Below are 27,729 nucleotides of genomic sequence, written 5' to 3'. Positions count from 1 at the left end.
AGCAACGCCCCAGCTGCCACCCCATGCCAGCACCAGTGCCAAAGCAGCCAGGGATTGTGCCTTCTTCGTGGTGAAAGGTCTCTGCCAGTGCCCTTGGGAGAACTGGAGCCAAGAGGAGGATGGTGGGGAGGGCAAAGGGGAAATTTGTGCTGATTGTAATAGGAGGTGCAGGAGAGCAGGGCCGTGTGTCCGAGGTGGGGTGATGCTGTCCCCCAGTTCCTCTGGGCTCATCCCAGAGCTGCTGGGGACAAAAGGGCTCCCAAAAGCCAAGTGTCTCTGCAGGAGCTGCTCCGCTCGCCCTCCCACACTGTGTCTGCTGGTGCCCGCAGGCTCCTGTCGCCACTGCCAGGGCACCACTTCCTTAAACACAGGCTAGAAAGTCCTAATGAGTGATGGGGAGCCCCGGCAGCTCCCTCAGCTGCATCCAGAGCTGATGTCCCATCCCGCTCCACGGCGGCTGCACCAAGCTGCGGTGCCCCAGCGAGACGGCAGCGCCCGGCGCCCACGGCCAGGCTGGCAGCGGCCCTGGGGCACCAGAAGCTCCGGGTCTATAGGTTCTCTCCGGGCTGGTACTGGGGCTCTGTCGAGGTGAAGTAGTCCTCCAGGAAGGCCTGCAGGTACTCGAAGGTGGGTCGCTCCTCCGGGTCCTTCCGCCAGCACTGGCACATGAGGTCGTGCAGGGACTCGGGGCACTCGGGCGGGCAGGGCATGCGGTACCCCCGCTCCACCTGGTCCAGCACCTCCCGGTTCACCATCCCTGTGTGCAGCCAGAGGGGACACAGCCTTGATTAGAGCTGGGCCAGACCCTGCACGGTGCCTTTCTCAGAGGGGACACAGGGCATCGTGCTGGGAAGAGCCTTGTAGGCAATGCCAGTGTCCCGTGGAGCGAGGGACCCCCAGCCCAACAGCCCCCGTCCCTGCCAGCCTGTCACCTCGCTCAGGGAGCAGAGGGGGACAGGGTGGCTGTGAGCCTGCTCCCTGGCCAGGCTGGGCTCATCCTGCCCCAGCTTGGCAGGACAGGAGCTGGGCAACAGCAGGTCACCTCTGAGCCCACCCTCCCTGCCCAAGACCCAGGAGAAACTTTGCATCAGTTTGTTCCTCCAGAAGGATGTCTCTGAGTGCCACAGGGTGCCAGGGGCAAGCAAGGGGCACAGACAACAGAGGCTTCAGTCAGCCCTCACCTGGGTACGGCACTCTGCCCTTGGTGGTCAGCTCGGTCAGGAGGATGCCAAAGGACCAGACGTCCGACTTGATGGTGAACCTGCCGTACAGAGCAGCTTCGGGGGCCGTCCACTTGATGGGGAACTTTGCACCTGGAGGCAGAGGCAGAGTAAGGTGCTGCTCCTGCCCTGCAGCACCTGAGAGTGCCCAGGGCTGTCAGTGCCTTCGGGACCCCCTGTGCAGGCAGGGCCACACAGCAGGCTGGAGATGCCGGGCACAGCCCCGGGGACGGGCCCCGCGGGCACAGGCAGCGCCGGGCACACACCTTGCCGAGCCGTGTACTCGTTGTCCTCGATGAGACGGGCCAGCCCGAAGTCGGCCACTTTGCACACCAGGTTCTCCCCCACGAGGATGTTGGCTGCCCGGAGGTCCCGGTGCACGTAGTTCATCCTCTCCACGTAGGCCATGCCCGATGCGATCTGTGGGGATGGGCACATGGGGCACCGCAGCTGGCGGGGCGACACGAGGCTCCCCACGGAGGGGAACAGCTCTGCAGCGGGACCACACCGAGGGGCAGGGCCCAGAGAACCCATGGAGATGAAGGTTTGCCAGGCAGAGACAGCCAAATGATGGTCCCTGACTGCAACCCAGCCCTGGGCTGAGCACCCTGCAGGGATGGGGGCGCCCACCCAAGCGTGGCCATGGAGCATCCCACCACCCGACAGCCCAGTGAGGTGCTGGGGCCGCCAGCAGCCTTGGAACGGGATGTGAGAGGGCCACAAACCCACCTGAGCCGCCATGTCCACGAGCTGGGGCAGCCGCAGGTACTTGCCCATCTCACCCTTCAGGAAGTCCAGGAGGCTCCCTGAGAGGAATAGCATGGTCAGAGTGATCACAGAATGGCAGGGGTTGGAAGGGACCTTTAGAGATCATCCAGTCCAACCCCCTGCAGAAGCAGGACAACCTAGATTAGGTTGCATGGGAACGTGTCCAGGTGGGTCCTGAAGACCTCCAAGGAAGGAGCCTCCACACCCTCCCTGGGCAGCCTGTGCCAGGGCTCCCTCACCTCACACTGAAAGAGTTTTTCTTTTTGTTTAAGTGGTACTTTTTGTGTTCCAGCTTTATCCCATTACCCCCTGTCCTGTCACTAGATACAACAGAAAAAAAGTGCTGCCCCAACCTCCTGACACCCACCATTGAGATATTTGTAAATATTAATGAGATCCCCCCTCAGTCTTCTCCAGGATGAACAGCCCTAGTTCCTGCAGCCTTTCCTCATAAGGAAGATGTTCCAGTCCCCTCAGCATCTTGGTGGCCCTGCTCTGGCCTCTCTCCAGCAGTTCCCTGTCCCTCTTGAGCTGGGGAGCCCAGAACTGGACACAGGGCTCCAGATGAGGCCTCACCAGGGCAGAGGAGAGGGGAAGCAGAACCTCCCTCCATCTGCTGCTCACACTGTTCTTGAGGTACCCCAGGATGCCACTGGCTTCTTGCCCAGGAGGGCACATTGCTGGCTCTGAGGAGCAGAGCCCCTCAGTCCCACCCCCAGCCAACTGCCCCACGCTCACCCTTGCTCATGTACTCAGTGACGATGTAAATGGGCTCCTCCGAGACCACGGCGTAGAGCTGAACCAGCTTCTCATGCCGCAGCTTCTTCATGACCTGGGCTTCCTGCAGGAAGGCCTCTGGGGACATGGTGCCAGGCTTCAGCGTCTTGATGGCCACTCGGGTGGTCCCGTTCCAGGTCCCTGTGGCACGGGACACGCTGCTCAGGACACAGCTCTGGGGCAGGGGCTGTGTCCCTCGCCTGCTCCCCCACCCTGACACGGGCTCTGGGGAGGGGAGGTGTGTCGTGACACGGGGGCATGGTGGGGAGGGGACGCTCCTTACCCATCCACACCTCGCCGAAGCAGCCCTGGCCCAGCTTGACCTCCAGCCTCAGCGATTCCCGGGGGATTTCCCAGGCATCCTTGGCAAGGCCTTGGGTCTGGGGCTTGGACGTGGGGCACACGGTGGTGAGACGGTGGCACAGGCCGTCGGCGTGTTCTAAGCACAGGAGGGGACAGCAGCAGGGTGACACTTGGGCATTTAGGCACACCACGTCTTCGCCCCACATCTTCCCTGCAAAACCCCTCAGGGCCCCAGACCCAAACCCTCCCCCTCTCCCCCCAGACCCAGGCAGCTTTCGCCAGGCTTCCCCACAACCGGCCTGGTGTCCCCCAGCCCCACAGTGGCTTCAGGCCCAGCACCCAGGGTGGCACCCAGAGCCCCAGGGTCCCCAAGAGGCTACCCACTGGAGTAATAGGCCACCAGCTGCTGCAGGCTGTTGAACTGGGTGCGGGAGGTGATGTAGAAGCCGCCGCTGTCCAGTTTGCGGATCTTGTAGTGCTTCACGTTCAGCCCTTTGGCGTTGTCGAAGTCAGACACGGACAGGCAGTAGGCACCTGCGGGCAGCACCGAGGGGTGAGGGCGAGACGTGCCACGGCTGCTCCCCGTGGGGTCTTTGCTGGGGGCTGGGCACGGGGGAGGAGCAGGGTTGGGCACGCAGGCTGCTGCTTTCACCCAGAAGCAGAGGATGGGGAGCGGCTTCTGGCCGCACCAGCTGGCACCTTGTGCCAGGGGGGGATGGCACGTACCCCTGGCTGCAGCCACGCCATGGACTCGCAACTTCCAGCTGCCCCTGCAGCTCTGTCAAGGCTTGCCACAGCAGGGACACACCGTGCCCCCTGGGCTGGCACCGAGGAAGAGACCCCTCCTGAGCTTGGAGAGGCCCAGCGAGGGAGGGTGAGCGGCCCTCAGGGCACAGGGGCCAATATAGCTCTGACAGCAAAGAGAGGCACCAAAGCAGGGGAGAGGATGGAGTGGGAGCCAGGCTGGGGGGAGCTGCTGCCCCACAACCCCAACATCTCAGCATCTCAGAGGGCAGCCAAGGGGCTGGTGGGCCCAATTCCCTCCTCCACACATCCCACCATGGCATCTCTCCAGGGGGCTGCCTCGGCTCTGCTCATGCAGGAGCAGCACCACGCTGCTGGGGCCACAGGCAACAGGAAGGAAGGTTTGTGGCCCTGCTTCAATGAGCCTTTTCCACCAGGATAAAATGAATAATGGCAAGTTCAAGGCATCAAAACAGAACGGAACATCAAGGAGCTTTTCCCAAAGGTGCATCTAGAGCCAAACTAAACCACATTGCCAGGTAAGAAACAGCATCCACCAGCAGCCAAACTACAAAGATCCAGCTGCTGCTCTTGGGAGGCACAAAACAAGTGCAAAGAGTTGTTGGATGTGAAAGGAGGACATCAAATTCATCACTGCCTCTGCCTGGCTGTCCTGGAAGCACACGGTCAAGATTTTGCCCCTTTATAGGGAGCAGGAAAAGAAAACAATCACCTACTTGAGGGTATAACTAAAAAATGAATGGGAAAATGAGAGTGTTGTGCCTGGAGGGGCAGCTGGCTCTGCCCTTGGAGGGGCACCCACATGGCAGCAGCACAGGGAGCTGCAGCCCTTGGCAGGGGTAGTGCTGTACCGGTGTGTTTGGCACAGCCATGGCACAGTGTGGCAGGCTGGGGGCAGGCAGGGGGAGTGGGGGGAAGCAGGGTCCTACACCCCCCCAGCCCCACTCACCTTTCGTGGTCTCGCTCTCCCGGACCAGGAAGGTCCCTCGGGGGTTCTCGGGGTTGAGCAGCAGCCGCTCGGACTCCCTGCGAGTGATCTTCCCAAAGTACCACCTGCCACAGGAGGCGGCAGCTCAGCGCCCTGCTGCCCACCCACCACTGCCCTCACATCACTGCCCACTCACCACTGCCCAACTACCATTGCCCAACCACCACTGCCCACCCACCACTGCCCACCCACACCACTGCCCATCCACCATCACTGTCCACACACCATCACTGCTCACCCACACCACTGCCCTCCCCGGCAGCAGGCTCAGCCCCAGCCCTGCCCTCACTGCAGGCTCTGGACACCACAGGCTACCCCTCTGGACTTGGGTATCCCAGGGTGCTCTGTGCCCTTGTATGGCCTGGGCTGGGCATTGCCCGAGGAGCAACTCTGCACCAGAGACCACAGAAGCGTCCCCAAATGAGGGGCTCCAGGGACCTCTGAAGCCCCCCAGGCTCTTGCTGGGGTGGATGCTGTGCTGCTGGCTGGGGATGGGCTGTGGGGACACGGCTGGCACCTCCTGCTCTTGGACTTAGGGCCAGCTTTGCCCCTTCCTGCCCTCTCTGTGTGACAGGGAGCTTTGCCTCTGTGCCCAGCCTGATCCATTGAAGAGTAAAAACCAGACCAGAAGCATCAGGTCCCCCACAGCTGCCACTATGCCACCGCTCAAGCACACCAGAGCCCCAGGGGATGGCTGGGAAACTTTTGCAGGGGCTGAAATGCCACAGGGAATGATAACAACACAGGGGAAAAGCCCAGGGCCTTGCCCAGAAGAGGGGCTGGGGCAGGAGGAGAGCTCAGGGAGCCTTTGCTACTGCTCATCTTGAAACTGGCTAAAAGATGGCAATTACTCTTCAGCCTGGATGGAGTCTGAGGGCGCGACATAGTTACTGGGGATGTAGCCCGTCTGTCCTGTAGTGAGGGAATGAGCCAGCCACCAGTCACCTTCCCTGCAAGAGAACCAAAACACACTCAGTGTGAAGGCAGGAGCCCCCCAGGCCAGCCCCTCTCCCGCTGTCACCAGGATGGGTGCAGCCCCCACAGCCCCTGCAGCCAGGTCTGCCCCTGCTTGTGGCTCCCTTTGAGCAAGCTGCTGGAACTGGAGCCACCCATCTGCATGTGAGATGCTTTAAACTGAAATTGGGCAGGGCAGCCAGTGAGTTAAAATGCCTTTGGAGCCACCTGGAGGGGGAGGGTCTGGCTGGAGGTTGAGGGGCATTGGGGATGGAAGGCAGCGAGAGGGAGAAGCGACAAGAGGAGGGCAGTGATGAAAGGAAGCACCAGGAAAACCAGAGAGGCAGTGCTTGTTAAACATGGGCTGCAGAAAAACAGCAAGACAAGGCTGAGATTGAGCAGCAGTGGGTGAGAGCTGCCCTGCAGAGATGCCCAGCCTGGATGCAGCGAGCTCCAGACACAGCCAGAGCTTCCCCACAGCTCCAGCACTATCCCCAAACACTGGGGCTGACCCTCCTGCCCTGGACACTGTGGCCCCAAGCACCTCCCCAGGAGCCTTCAAACTGCTCTGCCCTTCTCCCCACAGGCAGGAAAGGACAATAAATAGAGAAGAACAACAGAGCAGCAGGAGGTGGCTTCCCCTTCTCTGCAGGCAGCAGAGCTTCCTTCCCCCACCTGCATCTCCTCGCCCATCAAAGCTGGAGTCAGCTCATTTCTCCTGCCTGTGAGGGAGATGAGCTGCAGGAAAAGTGCAGGTGCCCAGCAACAGCACCACATGGACACAAGAACAGGGCCACCTCCACAAGCACCTGACAGGAAAACCTCCACAACCTCAATCATCACTACAAACCCCAGCAGACCACATCCACACCCATCCCAGCCCCTTCAGAGGTGTAAACCTCCGGCCTTGCTCCAGACACACCAGCAGCTTCTCACTTTTGCTTGTCCCAGTGAAACCAGCAAGGATTCCCCTCTGTGGGCTGGGGCAGGCAGGCACCCTGAGGGCATTTCCCCCAAGCCAGGCTCTGCTGCCCATCCACAGACTGTCCTCAGCAGCCCCAGACAGTATTTTAACTTCTCCCAGCCCCAGCACATCTCATGGCAGGTACTTGGGCTCCTCAGCTGGAGCTGCTGCCCCAGTCTCCTTTACTGGGGTGGCTCTGGAGGGGACAGGATGCTGGTTGGGCTCCTTTCCCACAGCACAGCAGAAAACATCTGCTTGAGCAATGCCCAGCTTTGACTTGTGGCTTTCCTCCAGCTTGGGCTGCAAGCTGGGAATTCAGCAAAACAAATCATTCCAAAAATGTCTCAGAGGGGAAAAAAATAATCATCAGCATCAGCACCAAAACAAAGCATTTCAACAATTCCCTGCACAATCCTACCCAAAATAGCCCATCACAGCCCCAGCAGCTGCCAGCTGGCTGCCAGGAGACCTCCTCCCACTGGCAATGGTGCCACCAGAGCCTTGCCACGCTGGGCTGGCTGGATTTGGCTCATCTGGGAGGCTGGGGGTCACAGCAGAGAGCCTGGGCTCTGCCATGATGCCTGAGCATGAGGTGAGGGATGTGGAGGCTTCTCCTCTCGCCCTGTGCTACTCCAACCCCGTGGCAGCAGCCCAAAGCTGCTGGTGGCCCCGTGACCATGGGCTCTCGCTGTGCCCAGGACCTGCCAGCCCCTTCTGGGCTGCCCCAACACCTCCCCCAGCCCCAAAGCACCAGGCACATGGCCCATCTGCCTTTCGCTGTGCCCAGGGTGCAGCTGCTCCTGGCCCATCCACACACCTCTGGGCACTCAGCGAGAGGAGACATTCCACCTCCACTGACAAGCTGCTCTCTCCACTGCCCCTCTCCCTGTGACATCCCAGCCCACAGCTGACAGTGGGAAGGTCAGCAGCACCCTCCACCCGTGGGCTGCATCATCAAAAGCAGCCCTTCTGCTCACCAGGCTGCTGCAGAGCCCATCACACCCTGACCCCTCTGACTGAGCCTTTGACATACAGCAGAGAGGGGAAAAAGTATGGAAGCTCCAGATTATAAGGCATAAAGAAAAAACCCCTCATGTATAGACCCAGCATGGGCTCCAATAGGCAGAGCTCACTTTGCAATGGGCAAACCAGAAGCCAAGCCTAGGGTGAAGGACACTGCTGAGGCTGTGAAAGCAACAAGCACCAAAACCCCCAGAGTCAGGCTTTTCCTGCAGCCCTGAAGCCCTGCACACCCTGCACTTGAAGGATTAAATGAATCACCATGAATAAACAGTGTTGGAACAAGGAGAAGGATCAGATGGACAATGTGTTTGTGCAGTCTGACTGCTGCAGGAGAAATAACATCCCCAGGCTGGTCCCTCATCTTTCCACTCTTTGATTTTGCAGAGCAGTTCTGGGTGCTCAGGCAGAAAGGCAGCAGCGGAGGGGAGCTGCAGGCCTGGGGGACTTCACAGCAGTCCCATGGATGGGGCCATCAGCTCTGGAGCTGTGTGTGACACACCAGGACAGACCAAACGTGGGGTTAACACAGGATCCCTCTTAGGAGCATCTTCCAGTGGGTCACTCTGCCCGGCTCAATGCAGCAAGTGAGGGTGTGCTGCTGTGACCAGGGTGGAGAGCAGACAAGCAGGAGCCAGACCCCCCATGGAAGCATTTGAGTCCTCTGAGCCCCCACAAACCAGAAAAACTAAAGTAAAACCTGCAACAAGAAATGTAACAAAAAAGGCCAGGAGGGAGCAGAGCCAGCTGAAAGGGGACTGCAGCAGGGACCAGGCACGGACAAGGGAAGCAGGGCAGGTTCAGGCCTCCTGGGTGCAGACACAGCTCTGGATAGAGCAGTTCCCCAGCACGGGAAGGGATTCCTGCTCTGCCCCAGTCACTCAGCGAGGACAAACCCCACTGACCATGAACCCATCGTGCAACCATCTCCTCCCAGCCCCGCTCCACCCAACCCCACCCCTCAGTGGGCAGCACAGCAGCTTTCATCCTTCAAGATCTTTAACAACAGCAAGAGTAATGATCTGCAATACACACCTGACATCCACCTTTCTCCTAAGCGACAGCGTGGCACAGAGGAGAGAAAAGAGTCAAGAGAGAAGCTGAGATCAGAGATACTGTGAGCACAGGGGAAAGCACCCGTGAGGCTGAGCAGGCAGAGGAGAGGGGGCTGAGGGTACAGGGGACAGGGCCTGTGTTGGAGGGCATGGAGTGGCCAGCAAGCAGGGCAGGTGATGGGGCTGCAAGGCCCCTGTGACCAGCAGCAGGGCTGGGATGAGGCGGGGGCGGGCAGGTGGTCGCCTCCAACGCCGACATCCTCGGGCACGGTGCATCCCTCCCTGAGCACACATCCAGGGGGGCTGGGGGCTCTGCAGGCCAGCGTGGGCTCGGCTGCAGCAGCCTCACACTCACGTGTTGTTGACGATCTGCAGGCGCTCTCCTTTCTTGAAGGACAAGTCCGTTTCGGTCCGGGACTCGTAGTCGTAGAGGGCCACGAAGGTGGTGACTCCACCTGCAAGACACAGCACTCAGAGGGGGGCGACCCTCCCCTCCCACCATCCTCCCACCAGCTGCCAACAGCCAGCTCTGCTCCCCTGCAGCTCAAAGCCGGAACCAAACCCACAAAGCCCGAGCTGAGCCCACACTGACCAGCCAGAGCCCCGGCGCGCTGCGGCGACGTGACCGTGTCCGAGGTGTTGAAGCCCCCGAAGAGCTTGGACTCGGCGGCCACGGTGCCGAAGGAGCGGCTGGGGGTGCGGTGGGCGTCGGGAGCCGCCTTGCTGGGGGTCTGTGAGGCCGGGTACCCCCCGTGGTGGCTGTTGTCGGTGGGCTCCAGGCTGCGCCGGCGCTGGCTGGGGTCTTTGGGCTTGCTCTTACTGCTCCCCATGGTCCTGAGCTGCAGGAGACACACACACACAGGCAGGAGGCTGCTTTAAAAACTCTTGTTATTAAGCTGCCTGGACACGTTCCTGTGGCCCCTGATGGAGGGGAACCTGCTTTAGCAGGGGGTTGGGCTGGATGAGCTCTGCAGGGCCCTTCCAACCCCCACCACTCTGAGATTCTTCTGTGATTGTTTCCCAGGGCCTGTGTGACAGACGCCTGCCCACTAGGAAATGAAACAAGCTTCAGAGTCTGTTCAAGCATCAGCTGCTGGGAAGTCTGGCCATCCTGCCCTTGCCCTGGGACAGCATCGTCCCTCGGTACTGCTGGGCCACCTCTTGTGTGGCTGCAGCAGCCGGCGTGAGCGAGGGCAGCAAACAGAGCTGTGTGAGAGCAGAACCTGGGTCAGTGCTCAGGCCTGGGGCTGCTCCAGGGACAGGCACTCGCTGTGGGATGCAGCTCAGCACCCCACACAGTTCCCTCCTACACGAGGGTTTCTACCAGGGCATTGACAGGAAAAGACGAGACCCAGATAATATCCACAAGTTTGGATTACGCAGATGGCAGAAATGTGGAGAGCCTGTAGCTGCATCACTCTGCCTGCACAGGGTGAGGATTTCAGTGCTGAGGATATTCCTGTGAAGTCCAAAATGTGCAGCAAATGGGATAAAAGTTTAAATCAGAAGCAGTTTCAGGCACTTTGCAGCTAAGGACCGAGGGAAATCGGCTTTATATATAGTCACATCTTCCTTTCCACTCAAGATCATGCTCTATAAATACCTTCAAGGTAATGATATAAATGAAGGAAGGGAATTATTTGCAGTCTCCAAAGATGGCAGGATACCCAGCAGTGTCCTGAAGCTATGGAAGGAAATATTGAGGCTAGACCATGCATGGCAGGAGGGAGAAGGGACATGGAGAACTACCACTGATAAGAAAAAAAGCAGCAGGGAAGGAGCAGGAGAGGCAGCTGCTGCCTGTGGAGTGTGGACCTGGAGCCACCTGTGAGGTTTTGCCCAGGGCTCAGCCTCACCCAACAGATGGGTTTTCTAACCCAGCCTCTGAGAGGAGCTTGGGCTGAGCCCCCATGAGCAGAGCCAGAGGCACAGAGCAACCCCAGCAGCCTGCACAGCCCGGGCATTGGTGGGGCAAAGCCCCCCAGCTCCTGGCTCAGGCACAAGCTCTGCTGCCCTCCCAGCTCCCCTCCCCATGGTGAGGGCTTTTGCCTGACAGTTGGGGCTTATCTTCCAAAAGATCCAACTTCCAACTACTGCTTTCCACCTTCCAAACTGCACAGAGGACCAGCAGCATCCCCTGTCCCACTTGCACATGGGTTTGCTTCAGCTGCAACCATGCTGGTGGGCACTTTTTTCCTGTAGCATTCAGTGACAGGACAAGGGGTAATGGGCAGAAGCTGGAATACAGGCAGTGCCACTGGAACATGAGGAGAAACTCCTTTGGTGCTGAGGTGAGGGAGCCCTGGCCCAGGCTGCCCAGGGAGGGTGTGGAGGCTCCTTCTCGGGAGGTTTCCAAACCCACCTGGACACGTTCCTGTGCCCCCTGAGTGAGGGGAACCTGCTTTAGCAGGGGGTTGGGCTGGATGAGCTCTGCAGGTCCCTTCCAACCCCCACCACTCTGGGATTCTGTGAAAATCAAATGTAAACTTTGTGCTTGGAAATCATCACCACTGGCTTCCAGAGGCAGATCCTGTGGCAAAGGGGTGGGGGGGTCTGTCACATAAATAAACACGCTTTTCAAAGCCCAGTGCAGAAGATGCTAAAGCAGAACTGAAGGGAAATGCAAGACCTGAGAAACAAGGAGAGAAAGCCCCCACCAGTAAGGAGAGCAAACCCCCATCCCCTGACAGCCCTCAGCTCACCTCCCCTGGGGCTCCGGCACCCGCTGGCACTGCTGGATGGCAGCGGCAGCACGGAGAGGAAAGCGGGGGCACGGCGGGGCTGTGACCGGCAGCTTGTGACTGCCCATGCGACCGTGAGCAAGGGCACAGCCGCTCAGAGTTTCCCCTGGAAGCGGCACTTCCCCAGGCAGGAAAACACCCCGGGCCGGGCGGTGGATCCCGCAGAGCTGTGGGGACACAGCGTCCCCTGAGCTGACAGCCTGGCTCAGCAACCGAGGCACCAGCACAGTGGGAGAAAGCAGAGTATGAAACAGACAATATGCCTAGAGATTAGGCAGGAGCAGCACACAGAGAGGGGGGGGTGGGACCCCTGTGCACTTCCCCCAGTGTCCTCAGAGCAGGGGGGCTCCTCACCCTTAGCCCATAGGCATAGTGAATGCAACTTCCAGGCATGTCCTGGCCAGGGAGGCTGTGGACAGTGAGTTCACCTCCCCTTGGTGCAGTGGTTTTGAGCTCTCCAACACACACCACAAGCTTGTGGCTGGGTACTAACCCTCCTTGGAAAAGGCTATGTTGGGTCCATGCTTCTCACTGGGACGTGCTGCACTGAGGGGACCAATCTAGCTGTCAGGCCTTTGGCTGCAGGGGCTGAGGATGGGAGAGCAGGAAGATAAGGAGGAGGAGGAGGCATGAAGGAGGAGTAGGAGACATGAGCCCTTGGTCCGCTGGGGAAGTGGCTGCAGAGCAGTGAGCTTCACTCTGAGTTCTCCTCTTGCAAACACCTTTGCATCTAAACACCTGCACACACTAGTTTGGATTTGGCTGGTGCAAAATGTAGGCTGGCAACCCCAAAATGTGCCCAGAGGTACTGGCAACCTCTCACCATCCTCACTCTGAGTCCCAAGCAACTCAGCCAACATATGGCTTTACTTGGGGGGCAAACATTCCTCACCTCTCCCCAGGGAGGAAAAGAGGTCTGAGAAATGCCCTGCAGCCCCCACACTGCTGCCGTGGCAGCCGGCGAGGAAAGGGAGCGAGTTCTCCCGCAGGCTGCAGGTGGCTGTGCAGAGCCTGGCAGGGGAGGTGTTAATGCCGGCAGGAATGTGCTCTGCAGTCGGGTCCCCTCTGCAGGGCTGCCGATGGAACCCCCACGCCCGGAGCCGAGGGGCAGCGGAGGATGCAGACGAACCCGCTGACCCCTCCCAGCACACCCCAGCAGCATCACTGGGAGCTGTGGGACAGCATCGCGGCGGTCACGCTGCAAAAACCCACCCGCTGCCGGCGCTGCTCTGCCGTACCGATGGCTACGGACGGCCCCTCTGCGAGTGCCAGGCTGCGGCGAGGCGCGGGCAGGGCAGCCCGGCCGGTGCCCGCGGGCTGCGGCCCCGCTCCCGAGCCGTTCGGAGCCGCCAGCGCGGGGCCGGGGGCTCAGCCCCGCCGCCCGTCCCGTTCCGCGGCGCTTCCCGCCGAGGGTGTGCGGGGCCGGGGCCGGGGCCGGGGCGTTCCTGCGGCGGGGATTTGCAGCGCGGCCGCGTCGCAGCCCGCGGGATCCCCCGCAACTCGCGCTCGGCGCCGGATCGCACCCGCCGCGGTGCTGAGCGCCCAGGCCTCGGCTCCGCGCCGCCGGGTGCGAGGCAGCGCGGGCCCTGCCCTCTGCTCCGGCTCCCGGCACCCTGCCCGCCCCCGCCACGGCCAAATCCGGCTGTCGCACAGCACCCGGTGCCTCGGAACGGAGTCCCCCCGGGGGCTCGGGAGCGCTTCCCGTTCCCCAGCTGGGTTCATTCCGCAAAGCGGCCCCGTCCCCCCGCTCTGGGCCGTCGGAGACGCTTTACCCGCACTTCTCGGTACAGCCGCGCCGCGGGGTGTCAGCTCAGCTCCGGCCGCAGCCTGCGAGACACAGCGACTGGCAGCACCACCGCCGGCCCCGCACCCACCGCGGGTCCCGCACCCACCGCCGGCCCCGCACCCACCGCCGGCCCCGCACCCACCGCCCTCTGTGCCCAGGGCTGCCACTGCCTTCCTCCTCCTCCTCACCTTCCCTCCAGCTCACACCCGCCCGCTCTGATCTCTCATGTGTGAAGAGGACACAATTCTCTGCTCCATTTCATCAAACCCACCCGGGGACCGGAGAGGCGGCGGCTGGAGCCACCCCGAGCCACGTCTTGGGATGAGAGGGGAACGCTGGCACCCCCAGCCCACTGAGATGTTGTTAGGGGGAGAAGCAGAGCTGGTTACTCCAGCATTTCCAGCCCTAATGCTCCATCTCCAAACAGCCAGGACTGGTGGCAGGAGAGTTGGCCACCAACCAGGGACTTTGTCCCCAGGGATGACTGCCACCTTCTCCATCCCCAGCAGCACAGACAGACGCTGCAGCATGAAGCATGCACATGGTCTAGCAGCACCTCGTGCTGCTCAAACCCTGACTCAGCCAGGAAGGCACGTTTTAACTAATATTTTCCCAAAAGGGCAGTTTTCTGTCACAAATGTGTGTGATGGGGGGACATCTGGCAGCAGCAGTGGCTCAGAGCAGGGGTGGCCTGGCTCTGCCACCCCCTCCCAGCCCCCAGATCCTGCAGGAACTGCTCCTTCTCCCCCCTCTCATACTGAAAAGTCTCTCTCCAGCCAGCCCTGCTCACCCAGTGCGGGGCAGAGGCTTTGGCTTGCCTGGCATGGATGGCATTCAGCCCCTACAGCACCCCTCACTTCACAGCGCTGAGCAACATCCCCACAAGCTCCTGTCCTGCACCAAGGTTTCACCTCTCATCCAGGGAAACATCGCAGACAGAGACAGGGTGGGCAGGTTTTTGCTGTGCTGGGAGCAAAGCCTGTAAGAGGGACCAGCCACAGCCTTTATGCCTTTGGCCACAAAGGTGTAGTGTGGGGAGGGCTTGCACAGAGACAGCAAAGGAGGATGAGCTGCAGCTCCCCCAGCACGGCCGGCTCCCATCACAGCCTCCCCTGCCCCAACCCGACCCGCTCTGCCCACCCACCACCCGCATCACGGGCATGCACATGGGCTTCCTCCCGTGCGAACGCCGTGGTGTTTGCACCCACCAGCCCCCGTGTCCCTGTCGCCGGGCGGGTGGCTGCCTGGAGCCGTGGCTGCCCCGGCGCCGGGGACGTGCCACACCGCAGGTTTATTTGGGCGGTCTCCCCCTTCCCCTGCTAATAAGTTTAGTCACTATTTTTAGTGTGTTTGATTAGGATAACAAGCAGCAGGCTGACTGACAGCTCGTTATGGCTCTGAATGGTTTGTAATTTGTACTTGACTAATATTCACTGGCAGTAATTGCACGGCGGGCGGGTGGGTGGGTGGGTGGGGGGAGGTGGGGGAAGCTGCAGTCTCAACTCTGGGCTGCAGCACATACAAATAAGGCTGTGCTGCATCACACACGGTGCCCGCTGTGCCACCTGAGCTGCTGGGCACACGCTGCCAGGCCACAGCCCTGCTCAGGCAGAACAGAACCAAAAAAGCCACCGGGGAAACCCAAATGTACCTCAGCCTGGCAGCAGCGAGGAGCCTGAGGTACCAGGTCCTTGGAAGGGGAAGGGACAAGGCCCTTGCCAAGGCGATGGATGCGCTGGCATTCCTCATGCTCCTGGGTTTGGGTCTTTGGTGGCTGAAAGCGGCTGCTGTGGCTCAGCCCTGCCTCAGCACAGCCCTGCCCTGGCACAGCCCTGCCACCCGCTCAGCCATGGGGCTGTGATCCAAACCTGCTCCGGCAGCCTGCCAGCACAGCCATCCCCAGCCCCCCATTCCCCTCCTCCCAGGGCCAGAGGGGAGGCTGACAGCCCAGCCACACACCCTGCCTGGGGCTGAGGCCACAGCCAGGAGACAGCCACAGCAAGAGGCCACCCTGCCCTCCCCTCCCCAAAAGCAATTAACAATGAAGCACACTCAGCTGCACAGCTCAGCTCACATCAGATCACGGCACACGAGACAGCGGCGTCCCCGTCCCCCACCGCTGGGATCGCTGCCTGCCCTGCCTGGCATCCCTGCCCCAGTGCCACCCCCTGCCCTGCCCAGCATCCCCGCTCCAGTGCCACCCCTTGCTGCCCTGCCCGGCATCCCTGCTCCAGTGCCACCCATTGCTGCCCTGCCTGGCATCCCTGCTCCAGTGCCACCCCCTGCCCTGCCCGGCATCCCCGCTCCAGTGCCACCCATTGCTGCCCTGCCTGGCATCCCTGCTCCAGTGCCACCCCCTGCCCTGCCCGGCATCCCCGCTCCAGTACCACCCATTGCTGCCCTGCCCGGCATCCCCGCTCCATTGCCACCCCCTGCCCTGCCCAGCATCCCCGCTCCAGTGCCACCCATTGCTGCCCTGCCTGGCATCCCTGCTCCAGTGCCACCCCCTGCCCTGCCCGGCATCCCCGCTCCAGTGCCACCCATTGCTGCCCTGCCTGGCATCCCTGCTCCAGTGCCACCCCCTGCCCTGCCCGGCATCCCCGCTCCAGTACCACCCATTGCTGCCCTGCCCGGCATCCCTGCCCCATTGCCACCCCCTGCCCTGCCCAGCATCCCCGCTCCAGTGCCACCCCTTGCTGCCCTGCCCGGCATCCCTGCCCCAGTGCCACCCCCTGCCCTGCCCAGCATCCCCGCTCCAGTGCCACCCCTTGCTGCCCTGCCCGGCATCCCTGCCCCAGTGCCACCCCCTGCCCTGCCCAGCATCCCCGCTCCAGTGTCACCCATTGCTGCCCTGCCCGGCATCCCCGCTCCAGTGCCACCCCCTGCCCTGCCCAGCATCCCCGCTCCAGTGCCACCCATTGCTGCCCTGCCTGGCATCCCCGCTCCAGTGCCACCCATTGCTGCCCTGCCCAGCACCCCTGCTCCAGTGCCACCCATTGCTGCCCTGCCCGGCATCCCCGCTCCAGTGCCACCCATTGCTGCCCTGCCCGGCATCCCTGCTCCAGTGCCACCCCCTGCCCTGCCCGGCATCCCTGCTCCAGTGCCACCAGGGGACCCTCCCTTCCCCCCCAAATGAACCAGCAAGTCGGGATGCAGGAAAAGCCTGGATGCTCTGCCCTACCTCCCCACGGCAGAGATGCTGCTGGAAAGACAAGGAGGGAACCGCTGCTCCCAGCAGGTCCCGCTCCGGCTGGATTCCTCAAGGATACAATGGCGTGGTAGCGCCAGGCTGATAGCGGGGGAAGCGATCTTATCTCCTCTCGGAGACACTAACAAAAGACACTGATTGGGAGCAGACAAAACACAGCAGCACAGCTTCTGCCTCGCAGAAGCAGAAACCTTGGGGAATGCCACGCTGGGCTGGGGCCCAACGCCAGGCACCGAGCCCCGGGGAAGGAGACGCGGCCGGCAGGGCAGCCCCGGCCTTGGGGCTGGAGGGGGCTGGAGGGGGCTGGAGGGGGCTGGAGGGCTGTGCGAGGGGCCGGGGCCACGGGTGCCCACCCGCTGCCGGAGCACGTTCCCGGCTCGCCGAGCCCCAGCGTGATTAATAGCAGCAACTGTCTCAGGCCAGACTGAAAAATGACGCGTGCGGGCCGGCGGGCAGACAAAGGCGGCTGCGGCACCCGGCTGCGGGCACCGGCGCGGGCAGGGCAGGGCGCGGAGCCCCGGCCCGAGCCCGGCCCCCGCCGCAGCCCCCCGCAGCAGCCGCGGCCCGCCGGCCACACACGCACGGGAGCCGCCTCCGAGGCGTGGCCCCGGCCAAAAAGCCATTCCCGACCCCTGCCCCACACCATCGGGCTGTGCTCGGCGCACACAGAGGGACATCTCTGCCAGGCTGGCATCAGCTCCGCTGAACGAGTCTCAGATGCTGGTGAAAAACGGGGAGCTGCTGCCCCGGCCCCACAAACTGATGCTCAGATCCTCTCCCTGCCCAGCTGACACAGCCAGGCCACGCATGGGTCGTGCCTCCAGCCCTTCTCCTCCACATAAACACTCATTTATCACCTGCACTGACTCCTAAAAGGAGAGGTGCAGAGATGCTCACTTCATCCCTCAGCTCCAATCTGGGGAGCAGGGGAGCTGTGGGCAGGTGCCCCCGATTCCCCTCCAGCATCACCCAGCAACTGCATGTCAAAGGCACACAAGTTAAGGCACCTCAGCCCTCCCCTGGCTCCCCAGCTGATGGAAAACTCTCCCAGCTGGAAGAATTGGCTGGTAGAGAGGGGAGGGAGGGCAGCATGGCTGCTGCACAGGGGCCCAGCTACACACTCCTCACATATTTAAGTCCCAGCCCCTCCCATCCTACCCTGTCAACTCCCCTTAAATTTAAAACCATCTTAATTAAAGCTCCCCAGCCCAAGCTAGCAGGAGCCAGCAGGTCATGAAAGGGGAAAGGATAATTAAATTGACCATCCAAATTCACCCCCCCACCCCTCGAGCATGGGGGAGAGTCACTTGTCAGGAGCAATGCAAAATGATGTGTCAAAACAGGGGGTTTAAAGGATCAAAACAAGCCCCTGAGAGGCACAAAAGCAGGTTCTGGATGTTTGGCTGAAAAACACTAAACACACACACAGGGAACTGTGTGGAGATCTCAGGCTCTCCCCATGGCCAAGGAACCTTCGCAGGCTGAGTCTGGTTTGGGGTGATGAGCAGGGGCTGCAGAGGGCTGCAGGCAGTGCCCCCCCACTCCCCCCACAGCACCCCAAGGGTGGGCAAGGGCAGGGGCAACCTGATGGGGGGATCCCACAAGCATCATCCTGCATAGGGCTGGCAAGAAAGTCACAAGCCTTATCTCCCTGAAGTAGCTGCCTGGAGTGAGCAGGACATGTGGCAAGTTGTGCTTGCTGGTGCTGAGCCCCAAGGGATTGGAAGAGGGAAAGTAGCCATTGCCACACCGTGTCACATCCCCATCACCACACTGCAGCACATCCAGAGAAGACTGATGGGGGACTTCATCAACACTTATAAACACCTAAAGGGCAGGTGTTGAGAAGATGGGGCCAATCTTTTCCGTAGTGCCCAGTGATGTCCTATCACCCCTTGTCCTAAGGGGTGACAGGCACAAGCTGGAACACAGTCAGTGTCACTGGAACATGAGGAGAAACTTGTTTGGTGCTGAGGTGAGAGAGCCCTGGCCCAGGCTGCCCAGGGAGGGTGTGGAGGCTCCTTCTCAGGAGGTTTCCAAACCCACCAGGACACGTTCAGTGCCCCCTGAGTGAGGGGAACCTGCTTTAGCGGGGGGTTGGGCTGGCTGAGTTCTGGAGGTTCCTCCCAACCTGCATCACTCTGGGATTCTGTGATCACACACAGAGCTGAGCTGCAGCCCCTTGCAAAGGGATGCATGAGGAGATGCTGCTGCAGTAAGGGAAGGTGGGCAGCCAGTGGTGCCCACTGCCCCTTTCCACCCCCACGCAGTAACAAAGCCACCGAAAATCAGGGCTTCTGCAGCTCCCCCAGCCCCATGCCCTGGTCCAAAGGAGACCTCCCACATTCACGGTGCTTTTGGGCTCAGGAGGAAATGCAAATCAGTTGAAGGTTCCTCAAGCCCCTTCTGTCCCTCATTATTCACACACGAGCACTTTGGGAGAGCTTTGGGACAGGTGGAGAACAAACACATAGGTCCTGCAGACACAGCCCCAGCCTGCTGCTTGCACACACAGAGGAAAGGGGAGCCACAGCCAGCAAGCATCCCCCAGCACTGTAAGAGCAACCTGACAATGACAGACAAGAAAAGAAATAAGCTTTCTCCCCATGAGGGTGGTCTGGTGCAGGAACAGGGGCTGCAGGGGGGTGGGATGATCTCCAGCACGAACTGCTCCAAGCCACCAGGCACCGTGCAGCCCGACCTCACTGGCACAGAGATGCCTGCTGGTGCCTCCCAGCCCGACTCAGCCTGTGCTTCCAGCATTCCCACCAGGACACCAGCCAAAGCCAGGAATTGCCCAACCAGCTCCAGTAAACTCTTTCCAAAGGCAAACAAAGCCTTTGGCCTGCATTAACCCGAAGCCAGTTTCACCCAGCTAGGTGATGAGGGTAACGCTCTCCTCCTGCCAAGTCCAGGAGAAAGGAAATGCTTCCAAGGGCAGGAGTGCCTGTGGGGCTGGGGAGAACAGCTGTGGGACCAGAGAACACTGATGTGAGTCCAGGCTGGCAATGGGAGCTGACGCTTCTGCAAAACAGCTCTCAGCACTGAGGGTTCTGTGCCCCCTGCAAAACAGCCCTCAGCACTGTGCCCCCTAAAAGGTACATTTTTAACCCTGTCCCCCGGGCATGCTGGCATCCATATGCTTCCATCACCTGCCCATCTTGCCACGGCATACCACATCAACACTTCCCACCCTCCCCCAGACAAAGCATGGGGATGAGGGCAGGGCCTGCTGGAGGAGGGGACAGAGAGGCAGTGACACAAGCTCATCTCTCTAGAGGAGGAAAGAGGATTCTGTTCCCCATTTCTGCCACGCCTCTGCTAGCCTCAGGCTCTGGGAAATGGAGTTCGCTTCTGCTTTCTGAATGGGGACATCTGCCCTGGCTGCCCCCCCGGGGCTGGCCGTGGCACAGCACTCAGTGCACCCCCTGCCTGGCTCCAAAGGCTGCACTGAGGGACTGATGTATCTCAGACCTGGCCCAAACCTTCTGCAACTGGCTCGAGGGCTGCTGCACCCCACAGCACCCGACAGCACTGCCGTAACTCCAGGGCGAGGACAGCAGCACAGGCAGGTGGCAAATCTCCAGGGCAGGGGGGAGAAGAGGGTGAGCAACAGGCTGAAAAACTCCGGATCTGAGCAAGTTACAACCACCCCTGGCCACACTGGCGTCACTGCTAAAACATTTCCACTTTCAGAGAAACCAGCCCATCCAGTCCAGCGAGGAGAGGAGCTCCCTGGGGCTCCACTGGCCCTCAGGGCTGGGGCCAGAGCCCCACGGGTCCTGCAAAGGGGTCCTGCAGGAGCCCCATGGCAGGAAACCTCCCAGCGACCCTCCAGCCATGGAACAGGAACTGCAATACTCTCTGATAAAAGAGGGGCAGTGCAGGGAGGGTATGTGCACCCTCTGCACAAACCCCACAGGGCTGGGCATCGCCTGCTCCTGCCTGGGAGCTGTGGGGACTTGGCAGGACACATACTGGGGTTTACTGTAATGGGGGGGCACAAAGGAGAAGCCAAGCAGAGGCCAAGGGTCTTCCATCACCCGTTCCCAACACTCTGCAGAGCCCTGAACAATTCCAAAGGAGTAAGCAGGATCCCATACTGCAAATGTATGCTGATTATTGGCTTCTTTTCCCAGGTTACTTTGGGACTCTGGGGCGTCTGATGGACACGAGCCATGTGCTCTGGGGAGCGTGGGGCTGCCAGCCCTAACGCAGACCTGCTGCAGGCCAAGGGTGGGTGATCAGCACCAGCCTCCAGCACTGCACCCTCAGCTCCTGCTTCCACCTCCACGGGTGCAGATGGGAGCAGGCACAGCTCCACAGCAGTGGGCACAGCTCAGCACCGTGCCTGCTGTGGGCACAGCTCAGCACCGTGCCTCTGGTCTTGGCACTGCCAGTCCCCAGGCTGAGACATGCTCAGGGAGCCTGGACCTTGGCAAGGGCACAGCCCAGAGAGATGCTGGTCCTCACTGCCACTCCCACCTGCACCACCAAAACAAAGCCACTCGCTCAGGATGGATCAGAGGAAGAAACCAGGGAGGGTCCTGAGGGGCAAACAGGGATCAGCCAGCCCTGGAGAGCACTTCCCTACCCAAAGAGCTGTGTGAGTGGGATGCTCAGCAGCTTCCCCAGAGCCATGGGGAGATGAGCTGTCTGCGAGGTGCAGCCCAGGATGGGGCTCGCTATAAACAGCCTGAGCAGATGAAAAACAAAGGAAAACGCTGAGCTGGTGTCTTATCTCCACTGCTCCTGGAGGGGAGCTCTGAGCTCCACACCTCTCTTGATCTGAGCTCCACACCTCCCGACCTGAGCTCCACAAACCTCCTGACCTGAGCTCCACACACCTCCTGACCTGAGCTCCACACCTCCTGACCTGAGCTCCACACCTCCTGACCTGAGCTCCACACCTCCTGACCTGAGCTCCACACACCTCCCAGCCTGAGCTCCACACACCTTCCAGCCTGAGCTCCACACACCTCCCGGCCTGAGCTCCACACACCTCCCAGCCTGAGCTCCACACACCTCCCGACCTGAGCTCCACACACCTCCCGACTTGAGCTCCACACATCTCCTGACCTGAGCTCCACACCTCCTGACCTGAGCTCCACACACCTCCCGACTTGAGCTCCACACACCTCCTGACCTGAGCTCCACACACCTCCCGGGCTGAGCTCCACACACCTCCCGGGCTGAGCTCCACACACCTCCCAGCCCGCACTGGTGGTGGAAGCTGAGATGGGCTATAGACAAGGCAGATGGGACCAGCCCTGAGCTGCCAACAGCAGCCAACAGTGTGGAACGAGCTGCACATGGACCTTGCACCAGCCTTTCCTACCCAAAACAACCACCCTGAGCAGGAGCTGTCCCCCACCCCCCCCGCCCCCAGGCAGAGTCTGCAGGGCTGGGATGAAGGGATAAAGTGATGAAGGGCATCTCCTCTGCTTTCCATCACCTGTGGTCCACAGTGGCTGCAGCACAACCCACCCAGACTACAGCACACAAGCTCTCCCAATCCCCAAAGCACCCAGAAGGGCTGAGATCAGTGAGTGTACACACATGTGTGCACATCCCTGTCCCTGCAGCTGCCTTCCCCTCGCTGCTGTCCTTGCTCAGCTCCAGCTGAACACACCACACTGTCACCCTGAGCCTTTACCCCCTGCCCCGCTTCCAACCTCAACTGTCTGTGATGTTGGAGTAGGACACTCACCCTGAAATACTGGTCACAGTGACTCCTCATCCCACAACAACATCCCTGCCCAGCACAGAGGGTGCCCACCAGCAGCTCCCTGACCCCATCCCGACCCGGCCCTGCTGGAAAGGGCCTGGATGAGCAGGGGGTGACTCCAACTGCCCTTTTGTGATGATTGTTTGCAGAAATGACCAAGCACACGTTTCAGGGCCCAGGCTCTCACCTCCCGACCCCGCTGCTGCCAGCACCACAAACCCACCGAGCCATAAGGGCTGGTTTTGGCCAGGGAAGTCAGTGCCCAGCTGGGTTTGGGGAGCAAGCCCTTGAAAACACTGTCTCTCAGACTGGCTGAGCAGGTGAGGAAGGTGCTGGCACTTCATGGAGATCAGATGTTTGCTCCTGGAGGAAACTGAGGCACACAGTGCTCCTCAGCGGGCAGGGAAGCAAGGTGCAGCAGTGAGACCCAGACATGATGCTGTGCCTCCAAACCCACATTCCTGCTAAAGGGTTCCTCAAGACGAGACATTTTTAGGATTGATTTAGCACTTACCTGACCTCCTCATGCTGTCCCAAACTGGGGCATGGTCTGAGAAGGGGGCTCGTGGCTCAGGACAGGTTGGACTTGTTAACCTCAGCCATGGTGGAGGGGCCAATGCAGCAGAGAGCCTTCACCCTCATTGCTCAGGTTGAGATTGCCCAAGAGGGCCAGGAAGGATGGGAGCACGCGGGGTGAAGGCTGTTTTTGTAGCACACAGTCAGGTTTTCCCCCAGCCATCCAGCCCTACCACAGCAGGCTCAGGGCCAGCTGAAACCTCACTGTCACGGGAGCGAGACCACAGCAGGTCAAGCCTGGGACAGGGCTGGGAAATTCAGGGCCATCCTCTGAGCCCCACGGCATGGGGAGGGAAGTGCAGCAGGGCCTGAGGCACCAGCATCAGGCACTGATCCAGCACAGCCCTCTCGCCCCTCACCACAGCCCCAAAGCCACCCCAGTGCCCTCCTGGTATGGGGGCTCACAAGTGCCAGGCTGCACAATTCAGCCTCTGCGGGTTCCTCCCTACACACCTGCCTCATTCCTGACATTCTTGCCCTAAACACCTGGGCAGTTCTGTTCCCCAAATCCCTCCAGACGAGCTCAGCCATCCTTCAACACCAGCCTAAGGGGTTTTTAAGATGCCACATCTCCACCTGCAGCCAAGAGGCTTGGGCACATTTCTTTAAGGCCTGAATTACCGTGGAAGCCCTGCAGCCCCCAGCCCTCCCTGCGCCGCAGCCAGGGCAGCCAGGAGATCCGTAGCCTGCAGGGAAGTCAGTGCAAGATGCAGATTTGCAGGTCCTGGTTCCTGGCCCAGGTTCAAACCACATTAGTTCCTGAAATCTGTTTCAGGGCTTTCTTTTCCAAGCCCACGTGTGCAGAGGCATGTGTTCCCACCGCGGCCTGTGCCAGCGCGGGGCCGAGGCGGGGCCTGGGTGCACCCCAGCACCGGCTGCAGCCCCTGCTGATGGAGCCATGCTCACACAAGTCGTCTTCTTTTTCCCCCTCCTAAGCACACAACACACCAGACTGCCTCAGAGCTTGCTGCCCATTGAAAAAAAGAGGAGGGACCCAAGGCGTTCGTTACTTATTTTTTGGAGGCCGCTTTCAAGTAACCCCGTGACACGCGGCACATTTTTGCTGATGGGTGGAAACTTCAGTAAGACACACGCCCCGGGGGAGTTAATCCACACCACCCACAGCTACAGGCGGTGAAAAGAGGAGTCTGGACTGGAAACAGCCATGATCCACACTCCTGTCACAGGAGCAGCCATGAGAGGATGGTCATTTCCATCCAGAGGGCTGACTTGATCTCTGGGCACTGATTAAAGAGCAGTGCAGGGACGTGCCACTGCCTGCTGAGGCCTTTCCCACTGGGATCACACTGGGATCGCACTGGGATGCACACTGGGATGCACACTGGGATGGCACTGGGATCACACTGGGATGCACACTGGGATACACACTGGGATGGCACTGGGATCACACTGGGATGCACACTGGGATACACACTGGGATGGCACTGGGATCACACTGGGATGCACACTGGGATGCACACTGGGATCACACTGGGATCACACTGGGACACACTGGGATACACACTGAGATGGCACTGGGATCACACTGGGATACACATTGGGATACACACTGGGATGGCACTGGGATGGCACACTGGGATACACACTAGGATGGCACTGGGATCACACTGGGATGGCACTGGGATACACACTGGGATGGCACTGGGATGCACACTAGAATGCACATTGGGATCACACTGGCCATATCTCCAGGCAGGCTCTGGGGTGAGATGCAGAGCGCTGCAGAAGTGAGCTCAGATGGGAAATTGTTCCGAGAGAGATAAAGAAACAAGTTGGAAACAGAGCTGCAAAATAGACAGTACAGGAAACAATAGTGCTCCAGATAGGCTTTCAAATTTCCCCCAGCGATGCCAGGAGCTTTGTCCCAGCCCTGCTTGGGGCTCCCTCTGCTCCCTCACTGGTGCTGGGAGGAGGTGCAGACTGTTTGCTTGCTCCTGCCTTTTCTCTTTCAAGATGTTATAGGCATTTACTGGTCATTAAAATGAGAGGTTATGGCCCAAGTCCTTCAAGTCTCATTAGATAAGAGTTTTGGCTCTGTGATGACTTCAAAGGCCAGGCGTGATCCTGGCACCAGGAGCAGGGAAAGGCAGACGGGATTTCAGAGGCACGGGAGTCCCAGAGTCCATCCCCTCCTCGCCTTGGTGAGCCCAGTGAAACGATGCTGCTTCCCAAGAGCCACCTCTGCCTCAGGACTGCTGATGTCCCCTCTGTGCCACCAAGGCAGCAAACAAGCCTCCTGTCTCTGCAGCAGAACCTCTGCAGAGGTCAGACACCACAAACACCAGTTCTCCCGTCACCTCGCCCTGCAGCTCCCCAGCCAGGGCTGGGATGGCCCCTTCTGCATCCACAGTACCTTCCTGATTTTCCATCACTCTGGCACAAAGTCATTAAAGGGCAGAGCTATCGTTAGGCCATCTCCATCACACAGAGAGCACTGCAAGGCCACTAACGATCCAGACAGGGAACATTGGACTTCCCTCAGCTGCTGCTGCGCCAGCCCGTAAATAATCCCATCTCCAGAACATAAAACCCCAAACCTCAGGCTGTGTTTTGGCAAAGCCAGGGAAGCGAGGTGCTTGGAAGAGCCTCTGCCCTGCTGCTCCTGGGCCAAAGCTTGGAACAGGGAAGCGACCCTCGATCTTTCAAGCAAAGGTGCCCTTCCCTGCCAAGCGAGCACTGAGTGGCTAATGATTACAGAGACGCGGCTCCCCGGGAGGCAGCGCACGAGCCTCCTGCCACGGACACCCAATGGCCAAGGTTTCGCTGTCTGACAGATCCTGAGCCAGCACAACGGGGCACAGAACAGTTGGCACAGCACAGGGCAGCCCTGTGGCAGCCTCTCTGGCCACAACAGTGTGGGCAGCAGTCCCATGGGGGAAATAACAGGAAGGATATTGCTGGAAAGGGGGAGGCTGTTGGTGTCCCCATCCTCATGCTTCTCCTCACACCAGGACCCTGCCCTTGTCTGACCAACAGGGAGGTCCCTGAGCCTGGCAGGGATGAAGGGCTTCTCAGCACCAATGGTAAGACCCTGGGAAGGTTTGTTGTGACTTGGTTCTCCAGCCTGCTGGCAGCAGGCACCTCCTCAGCTGAGAGTGACAAAGCCCTCCAGCCCACACCTGCCCTCCTCCTGGGAGCACCAGCTGGGCAGGAGGAAGAAAAATGAAGTCTTTTGTTGCCACCTTCCAGCAGCTCAGTTTGCACACAGCTGGGTACGTGCTGTCCTGTCCCAGTCCCCGCTGCGGGTCCTGCTCCTGTCAGCACAGCGCAGGCAGTGCCAGCCTCAGGCAGCACCACACCTCAGGAACCTCTTCAGGCTCTGCACCCTCCATGGCACCCTAATGTCACAGGGTGGTGGGACCTGTCCTGGGGGCCCTCTGGCTGCATGGAGCAGCCACGTTGTGTCCCTTGCTTTGCACCGCTGCCGGGCAGCAGGGACGGGTGAGCATGCACAGGGCAGCACAACCCACTCCCTGCTGCCTATGACCTTTACTGCTGCTCGATGGCACTGGGAACAGGGGCAGGATCAGGGACCACAGTCCCCTCCCAAGCCCAAGCACGGGGAGCTGAGCCGTGGCACATGACAGTGGCCGCCGGGTGAGGAAGGGCCAGGGGAGGATGGCACTGGGCAGGGCACAACGCGGGGAGATGCGGTAGAGCCTCGCTCGTTTCCAGCAGGTCTCACAGGAGGCTGCACAGCTCCCCGAGACAATGCTCAGCACCAGATGGGACCACGTCAGGGTCGGCTCCATGAAACGCCAGCCCCCCGTCCAGCCCCTGTCCCCAGGACACACAGCCCCATGCAGCAGTCCCCATCCCCGCAGGCTGCCCCCCATGCCCAGCCCAGGCAGCACCAGGGTGTAGCACAGCCCACCCGAGCCCATGTACAGCCCCCCGGGAACAGAGCAGGGATAAAAAACCACCCTCACCCCAGCGGGGCTCAGGGCAAAGCCCCCGATGCCCTTCCATGACAGCGGGGCTGTGACAGGGACAGCCGGGGCCAGGGCCACCGCTCGCAGCCACATACGGGCAGCGGATCGCCCAGGCTGCGATGGCAGAACTTCCCGGCTGGGTAAAGCTTTTGGTCAGGCAGCCCGTGGCTCTGCAGCTCCCCGGCAGGCTGGAGACGGGCAGCCGCGGTGAGGGGCACGGCGAGGAGCCCGGCGGGCACAGCCCCCCGGGCCCAGCGGGGCTGGACACGAGCTCCACAATTACCGGTGAGCAAACACGACAAGGCAAGCGGATCGGGAGACATCAAAGCAGGGGGGCGATGAATATTTTATGTCCTGGCCTACATACAGCCCGGCTCTCCCCGCCCCGCGCTCCCGGGGGTCCCCCCCAGCCCCCGAGCACAACAAAGGGGAGTTGCGGGCAGGCGGGGCCGCCCCGCCGGACCCTCAGCATCCCCGGCCGAGCCCGCGTCTGTCTCGCTAGACAGTGGCACCGTCAGGCAGACCCACCAGATCATGTGGCATCTGCCGCTGGACCCACAGAAACCCACAGCCAGACCACCAGCATCCCTGTCGAGACCCACCGCCCGCTTACCCGACTGCGGGCAGCCCCTCCGCTGCCGACCCGCGGCTGCCCCACCGCAGCCTCCTCGCCATCCCCGCTCGCACCCGCAAGCAGCTCACCCCGCCGCGGGGGCATCTCCCCGCCACACCTCACGGGCGGACCCGGGGTACCCCCTGCAGGCCCCCCACTCCCGGGGCCGAGGGCGTCCCCCCAGCCCCACAGCGCGGCATCTCCCGCCGGCCCCGCCGCCGCGGCTCCGCTCACCTCCCGCCGGGCCGGTCCCGCCGCTCCCTCCAGCGCTCGGTCCCGGCTTTGTCTCCGAGCCGGGGGCGCGGCCGCC

At 61.0% G+C, this 27,729-nt stretch overlaps 1 protein-coding gene across 1 annotated transcript; it reads right to left on the bottom strand.

Moving 5' to 3' along the window:
* Window positions 1-531: 531 nt before the first annotated feature.
* Window positions 532-27,729, bottom strand: SRC (SRC proto-oncogene, non-receptor tyrosine kinase). Its single transcript, XM_062008943.1, has 12 exons — window positions 27,654-27,729; window positions 9,407-9,653; window positions 9,170-9,269; window positions 5,673-5,771; window positions 4,783-4,886; window positions 3,453-3,602; window positions 3,049-3,204; window positions 2,727-2,906; window positions 1,950-2,026; window positions 1,487-1,640; window positions 1,182-1,313; window positions 532-757 (listed from the first exon to the last, which is right to left on the bottom strand). The coding sequence occupies exons 2-12, from the start codon at window positions 9,642-9,644 to the stop codon at window positions 549-551; spliced, it is 1,599 nt and encodes a 532-aa protein (XP_061864927.1). The 5' UTR covers window positions 9,645-9,653; window positions 27,654-27,729; the 3' UTR covers window positions 532-548.

This window comes from Colius striatus, chromosome 16, assembly GCF_028858725.1.
Source record: "Colius striatus isolate bColStr4 chromosome 16, bColStr4.1.hap1, whole genome shotgun sequence".
Classification (NCBI taxonomy): domain Eukaryota; kingdom Metazoa; phylum Chordata; class Aves; order Coliiformes; family Coliidae; genus Colius; species Colius striatus.
This window is presented reverse-complemented; position numbering and strand designations above follow the sequence as displayed.

Coding starts and splice junctions, on each gene's coding strand:
- SRC (XM_062008943.1), bottom strand. CDS start 9,644: ATGGGGAGCAGTAAGAGCAAGCCCAAAGACCCCAGCCAGCGCCGGCGC. Junction 3,205..3,452: donor GCTGGTGGCCTATTACTCCA/GTGGGTAGCCTC, acceptor TCCTGTGCTTAG/AACACGCCGACGGCCTGTGC. Junction 1,641..1,949: donor TCGTGGACATGGCGGCTCAG/GTGGGTTTGTGG, acceptor CCATCCCCACAG/ATCGCATCGGGCATGGCCTA.